Raw genomic sequence first — 7500 nt, 5'->3', positions numbered from 1 at the left:
ATACTCATGTTTTTAGTATTTACCTTGTTTTATACAACACATTGATTTGACTGTTTATAGCTTTTTTTTCCTACGTGTCCACTTTCATTACTTTTGTGTCTGTTTAAACAGATCTCACTTGTAAATGAGTCTTCTAAGCTCAATGTGACTTATCTGTCTAAATAAAGGTTGAATGAATGAATGAAAACATTTGGAAGATCTTCCAGTTATCAGGCTCCTCTCTTGTGGAACCAACTTCCAGTTTCTGTTGGTGAGCCTGACACATTGTCCAGTTTTAAGACTGGGCTGAAGACTTTCCTTTTTGATAAATCCTATAGTTAGGGTTGGCTTGTTATGCTGCTATAGGCTTAGACTACTAGAGGACAAATTGACCTCATTTTCTTAAATTAATTGTTAAAATTGAATAATTTTCATTTGATACTATTTCTATCTTAACATGTGATTCTTGACCTGCCATTGTGTATCTGTTCCTACCAAACCCAGCTGGTAGAAGCAGATGGTCCTCTTGTCCTGATCCTGGTTCTACTAAAGGTTTCTTCCTCATGAGGGAGTTTTTCTTTCCACTGTCGCCTTCATGCTTGTTCAAGATGAGAGTTCAGTGATGGAGTTAAACTCAAAGCTGCTCCTCAGATAAATAATGTTCAATTATTATTTTATACATGAATGTTTCTGTTCAGTCCCTGAGACGACTTCTGTTGTGACTTGGTTCTATATAAATAAAACTGAAATGACCTGAATTGCTTTTTGTTGAATTATCGTTGTCTATACTTTATACATTATCTCTCTAAGTCAGGTCTCTCTTGTAAACGAGTCCTCATGACTCCATGAGACTAACCTGTAGAAAAAAAGGTTGAATGAAAAAATTGTTTATGATTTAAAATAGGACAATAGAATCTGAACAGACAAAGAGTTTCTCCTATGCATTCATCCATTTACAGTACCCTCTTCTCCTTTCTGGGTCATGAAAAACGGGTGCCTATTTCAAACTGTCATTTTGGAGAGGCACCACCCTGGACTGGTCATAAGTCCTATTTCCACACATGCAGATCAGAAATAATGGATGTCTTACCCTGAAAAACTCTTTGGTGGAGCCAGAGTCCAGAGTTCCGTAAGCTATCTCAGTTTGTTTAGCCAGATCTTCTGCACTTTCGATGGGAGAAACCATTCGCTCGACAGTCAGAAAAGCAGCCAGGTTGGCCGTGTAGGAGGAGATGATGATTAACGTGAAGAACCACCAGACGCCACCAACAATACGGCCAGACAGAGATCTAATGCAGAGATGAGACAAGATTCAAAGAAGTGTTTAAAAATAAATCACTTAGTATGAAAGTACTTTGTAGTATGCAGGATGTGTTACTTTTTACTGAGAGGTACAAGACATAAATATCAGGAGATGGCTCTGAAAAACACTTGTTGCTTTAGAAGGATTGTCCAGTTTTTAGTTTTTATTTTGGGTGGTGTTATGTGTTCCACTAATGAACGTTGCCATGGGAAGTACGGGTGCAAAGGTTTCACACAGAAAGAAATGTTCAAGTACATATTGATTGCAACAATGGCTTTCCTTTCTGATAAATCCTATAGTTAGGGTCGGCTTGTTATGCTGCTATAGGCTTAGATTACTAGAGGAGAAACTGACCTCATTTCCTTAAATGACTTGTTAAAACTGAATAGTTTTCATTTGATACCATTTCTATCTTAACATGTCATTCTTGACCTGCTATTGTGTATCTATTCCTACCAAACCCAGCCGGTCGAAGCAGATGGCCGCTTGTCCTGAGCCTGGTTCTGCTAAAGGTTTCTTCCTCATGAGGGAGTTCTTCCTTTCCACTGTCGCCTACAGGAACTGGCAGGTTTGAGCACATTACTCCAGTTCTGTCCTCCCTTCACTGGCTTCCTGTGCGTGTCAGAGTTGATTTTGATTCTTCTGCTGACATTCAAGTGTGTTAATGGCCTTGCACCATCATACCTCTCCAACCTCCTTCATCCTTATACTCCTTCTCGGGCCTTGAGATCATCAGACCAGCTGCTTTTGGCCGTACCAAAAATCAGCTGAAGCTCAGAGGAGATCGAGCGTTTTCAGTCATGGCCCTAAACTCTGGAACAATCTGCCCATCAACATTCGACAGGCCACCTCAGTCTCTATTTTTAAATCTCTCCTCAAAACACATCTGTACTCACTGACACATCTGTACTCACTGACACACCTGTACTCACTGACACACCTGTACTCATTGGCATTTAACACAGTGTGATCTCATTTGGTATTTCGTTGTTGATGATTGTGTTCATCCATTTTGCTTTTACTCCCTGACATTTAACATAGGGTGATTTGATTTAGTATTTCATTGTTTCTCATTATATTTAATGTTTTTATGCTTTTATTCATGTTGCTGTAATATGTTGTTATTAATATTTGATGCTGTGATCTTTTTTGGTAAGCACTTTGATAACAGTTACTGTTTTAAATGTGCTATATGAATAAATGTGACTTGACTTGACTTTCCACTGTCGCCTTCATGCTTGTTCAAGATTCTATGATGGAGTTAAACTCAAAGCTGCTCCTCAGATAAATAATGTTAAATTATAATTTTTATATATGAATGTTCCTGTTCAGTGCAACGAGATGACTTCTGTTGTGACTTGGAGCTTTAGAAATAAACTGAATTGAATTGAATGATAAAACAAAGATACTTCATAAGTGCAGTGTATGTTTAAATATTTTGATACAATTGAGGTTTTGTCAGTATGATACATAAGTTTATAAACCAGGGCACTTTTGTAAATGAGATTTTCAATATCAGTGAATTTCCATTGGAAAAATGAAAGAATAAATAAACAAACAACCATACCACAGTTGCACACTTGTGTGAACATTTTTAGAACTATTTAATCATACATAAAGTAGCAGAGCAGCATCAACTGCTGTAATTTTATAGGTATTACCTGTAAAAAATAAATCACGCTGTTTTTAAGTTTTAATTATATTTAGGAAAGCAGCATCCACTTTAAGTGCACAATTTACTGTTGATATTTGTCAAGCCATCCTCCATAAAGTCCTACAAACCCAGAAACTAAAATATGATCTCATGTTCCTGGAAGATTCTAATGATCTATTTTAAATGTATTTTAATCTAAAAGTTATCTTGTAGTCCAGCGTTGGATTTTTTACCGATATTGCAGAAAAACAAAATGTTTCCCTCTTTAATATGGCATTTATTTGGTGTAACAGCCTAGAAAGAAGGAACAATCTCTAAAGTTTAGAGGGATGAAGTGCATGCTTGAAGTTCTGAACAGTGATTTGGAGTCGTGTTGACACCAGTTAATCATCAGCATAAAACGTAAAGAGCAGGTCGACCTACAGGCTGAATCATCTCAACCATGTTGCTGAGCACCAAGTTTTACTCCCACAAGGCATAAGGTTCATCTCCAAATGCAATTAAATATTTTACATTAATTCTTTGACGTAAAGACAAAAAGTAGGACCACTGAATGTGTTTATGGCTCAACGACACACAAACAAAACTGGACATATTTTATTTTTAAAAACAACTTGGTAATAAATAATTACAGAAGACACAAGACAACATCTTTTAACCACCAGGTCTTACCCTGCAGATAAATTACAGATATGTATTTGCCTGAAGTACAAACTGCCAAGTATACAAACAAACAAACAAACAGTTGGACTCAGAAATGCTGGGATAGTTTAATTGTATTTTTTTCAATGATGAATAAAATAAAATTGATTATTGTTCAAATGCAAAAATAAATCATATTCACTTTGTTTCTTTTGACCTGTAAAAAAAATATCTGACACCTTTTGACGTCTTCGACCAAAGGTCTGAATGAAATGGGAAAAGCTGAGATAATTTTAAATTTTGTAAATGCACTTTTGTTTTAACTCGTGTTGTTTCAACTGGAGGAGAAAAGAACAATGATGAGAAGCATCAGATGAACAGTTTGTGATGTTCAGGGTTCAGTTAAAAAGAAGAACAAAACTTGACATTTTCACGATGATTGTTTTTTTAAACTAGTAAAGTTTGATCTACTTTCCTTAAAGGTGCATTGTAAAGGAAAAAAAAACCACAACAAACAAACAAGACCCTACACACTACATAAAAGAAAGAAAAAACAGGAACACATCATTATAAAGTCTAAAAAAAACTATTTTAAATAATCCCATCCAATGCATGAAATAATCTCTTGCAAGGCTCCAGGTGGAATGACTACAAGGTTTAAATATGTTTGTTGGACTTGTTTGTTTGTTTGTTTGTTTGGTTTTGTTTTTCTGATACTTACACTATTTTTATCACATCTGTGTGTTTTGTGATGATTGCATCTGCTTGTGATTATTTTTATTTGGTCCCCAGAGTCTGTTGTTGCTGTGTCTCCGGTGTTTCTCTGAGCTCCTCTCACCTGTTCCTCGTTGTCCTTCCCAGGTGTTCGTCTTTTTGTCTCGTTAGTGTCTCTTTAAGTTCAGCGTCTCTGCGTTTCCTGCTTCTCCACTGATTGTGCTTCCAAACCTACATGCTCTGTCTCATTTGTGTCTCCATGTCTGTTTTTAAATTTTGCTGCTTTGTCAACTTGTTTTGAGTTTTTGTTAAGAATTAATTCTCATTATTTTTACCTGTCGAGTTTCCTCATGCCTGTCTGCATTTGGGTTCAACCCTCAGCACAGGGCTTGTACAATTAATTAAAACCTTTAATTAAATACAAAAGAAAAAAGTAAAGAGAATGAGGCATGTACTATGCATGTAAAAGCAGCCATTTAGGTCACTCACACGTGCGCAGACACACCAAAAAAAAAAAGGTGTGTGCCTCAGATTCTCTCATTAGATCACAGAAATGTTTGGGGGACTTGGCTGGAAGTGTCTGAATAAAGATAAAGCCAAAGAGGATTGATGTTCACTTTTCAAAACCACAAGTTCTGACACAAACTGTTGATATATAGTTAAATGTTGCACAAAGGTAAAGTGTGATGAATTGAACAAACTTCAAAAAATCCAGCTGTATTCATGTTTGGAGAAATATAATGCAAGTGATAAAATGTTAGCTTTATATTTGGATATTTTTTTAGAAAATCAACAAATATTGTCTTTTCCCTGAAGTTTTTTCTGGACTGAAGTGCCCAACAAATGTAATATACCACCAGCATTTTGTGGCATTGTGTAAAAATAACAGAAGAAAAAATAAAAATAAGCAAACCCTTTTATATAAAATGAAGAACAAATGTGTGATACAGTTTCCAGTTATTCTTGTCTAACTACAGATCAAGCGATGTGGCAATGCTGGTTTTTCATCAGATTGTTATGTTGGTTTGTTCCACCTACCTGGGCGAGATGTCACATCCTTGCCTCATGAAGGCACCGAGGGAGAACCACAGGCTGTTGAATATGCCAAACTCGTTGGTCGACTCGTTGGTCTGGATCTGCCCGTCCTCGTACTCCTCGGTGTGCCACTCATAGGGGCTGAAGCGGCTGACGAGGAACAGCACCACGCTCACGCCAATGTAGGCAAAAACGATGCACATCCAGATCTCATAAGCCAGCGGGTCCAAGAAAGAAAAGACTCCAGGTTTGGACTTCTGTGGCTTCTTGATCATGATGGAGATTCCCAGTGACATAAAGGGTTTAGAGAAGTCGATCACCTCCTCTCGTACCAACGTGATGGTCAAAGGGGCCACCGCAATATCTGCTTTCTGTCAGGCCAAAGGGTGAAAGCAGCAACAAGGTTAGAAATCAAAGTAACACTTTAGACTTTGCTTTTTTAAATTCATATATAGACCATCCACCAAGACTACGATGGTGCGACAGTACGTACTGCTGTTATAAAGGAATGACTAATACCTTCAGTTAAGCAGAATAACTCACCCCATACACCAGTTCTCCCACCATTCCATTCCAGATTTTGGTCTCTGCGTCTCTGGCTCCGTACTTCCCATCCCCCACTATCTTCAGCTGATACTTGAAGCCGCAGTGCTTTGCTATCTCTGCAGCCAGGTCCACACAGTAACCCTCGTAGCGTTCGTTGTCCACGAAGAGGTCATGATTCTTTTTCAGCATCACATATGGAGCTTCCTGAAAATGGAAATGAAAACAGAGAACATTGTCCAGTGGTGATTTAAGTTGAGAAATATTTTGTACTAAGCTGGAACTGGCTTTTTAGAGCAGTTGTCCTCCAATGCAAAAGTTGGGGGTTCAAATTCACCAGCAGTCACATGCCGAAGTGTCCCTGGGCAAGACACTGAACTCCTCATTGACTCCGATGTGTGTCCCATGTGATAAAACACTGATTAGTCTCTTTAGAATGATTTGTTCAATTAGCTTTGTAAAGATCTAGTGCTGTATGAATGGGTAAATGAGGCACAGATCGTTGTAAAGAGCTTGGAGTGTCTTGATAAGATAGAAAGGAGCTAAAGAAGTACAGTCCGTTTACCATTTACTTTGTGTCTGGACTACAAATAAACCACCGGAGAAGAGACGCTGGATCCTCAGAAGGATTGAAAATGGTGAATTAACAGTGCCGGAAGTCAAACTCATAATTCACACAAGACACCATGGGGGCTAGGAATAAGGTCAGGTCCTCTGGATGGATTCTTCTTGTTGAAACATTGTATTTTATCCAGAAGCCTTCTTCAGTCTTGGATAAAAAACAAAATAAATTCAACAAGAATTCGTCCAGAGGACCTGACTCAACCTTGTTAGAACACTTAAACAGTTTCTCCAGTGTAATCTTACAAAGATGGTGGTGACGATAACTGTTTTGTTTTCCATTCCTGTTGTCTCGTTTGAAAAGGCGCCAGTGTTCGTCACAGCCATTTTGTCAACTTCATTCCAGTAGCCAATCTGTAGGAAGAAAAAGACGATGCACTTCAGTCAAAACTGAACATCAATGAGCTCGAATTCTTTGTGCAATCCAAGCCGGAGAATGATTTCACACACATCTTGTTTAAAAGCTCAACATGTAAAAAATAAACACTAATTTCTTGTTGAGATGATTGGTCCCACTTTTACCTTTACTGGACCGTTGCTCTTTAATTCCATGATATTCACAGAGTAGTTGACTCGCTTGCCATGCTGATCAAACTGAATATTTCCTGTCAGGCCTTCCACTCGTACCTGGAAAAACAAGATTATTTTTAAATGAAAGCACCATAAAACTGATTGATGTGCTTAGTTTAAAGAAGCTGTGCAACATTGAAGTGTTCAGTTTCATGTAAAATTATAGAAATAATATGAGTTCTTCTTACTAATGATTGTAAACCAAAGGTTGGTTGGAAACATTTCTGTGACTTCATTAGTACTGTATGACTTTATCTTGCAAATGTGATGCACACAATCCATCAATGTGTTAAAGTTTATTTATTTATTTATTCTGTAGGTTTCTGTTTAAATATTGAATCAAAATTTCTTGTGGAAAAAAGTGTTATTGGGGACAGCCAAGACAGATTATTATAATAATAATAATAATAATAATAATAATAATAATAATAATAATAAT

General features: G+C 37.2%; 1 protein-coding gene across 4 annotated transcripts in view; it reads right to left on the bottom strand.

Moving 5' to 3' along the window:
• Window positions 1–7500, bottom strand: part of gria2b (glutamate receptor, ionotropic, AMPA 2b) — a 54973-nt gene that overhangs the window by 5999 nt on the left and 41474 nt on the right. For all 4 annotated transcript variants that reach the window (XM_037675148.1, XM_037675145.1, XM_037675146.1 and 1 more), the window contains exons 8-12: window positions 7014–7118; window positions 6738–6845; window positions 5871–6077; window positions 5331–5698; window positions 1070–1268 (exon numbers count right to left, since the gene is read on the bottom strand). In XM_037675148.1, the coding sequence (XP_037531076.1) occupies window positions 1070–1268; window positions 5331–5698; window positions 5871–6077; window positions 6738–6845; window positions 7014–7118 (987 nt within the window). The remainder of the gene's footprint in view (window positions 1–1069; window positions 1269–5330; window positions 5699–5870; window positions 6078–6737; window positions 6846–7013; window positions 7119–7500) is intronic.

The sequence above is a fragment of the Nematolebias whitei genome, chromosome 4 (assembly GCF_014905685.2).
Source record: "Nematolebias whitei isolate Nwh7 chromosome 4, NemWhi1, whole genome shotgun sequence".
Classification (NCBI taxonomy): Eukaryota; Metazoa; Chordata; class Actinopteri; order Cyprinodontiformes; family Rivulidae; genus Nematolebias; species Nematolebias whitei.
The sequence above is the reverse complement of the archived record's forward strand: the minus strand, read 5'-3'. Positions and strand labels throughout refer to the sequence as shown.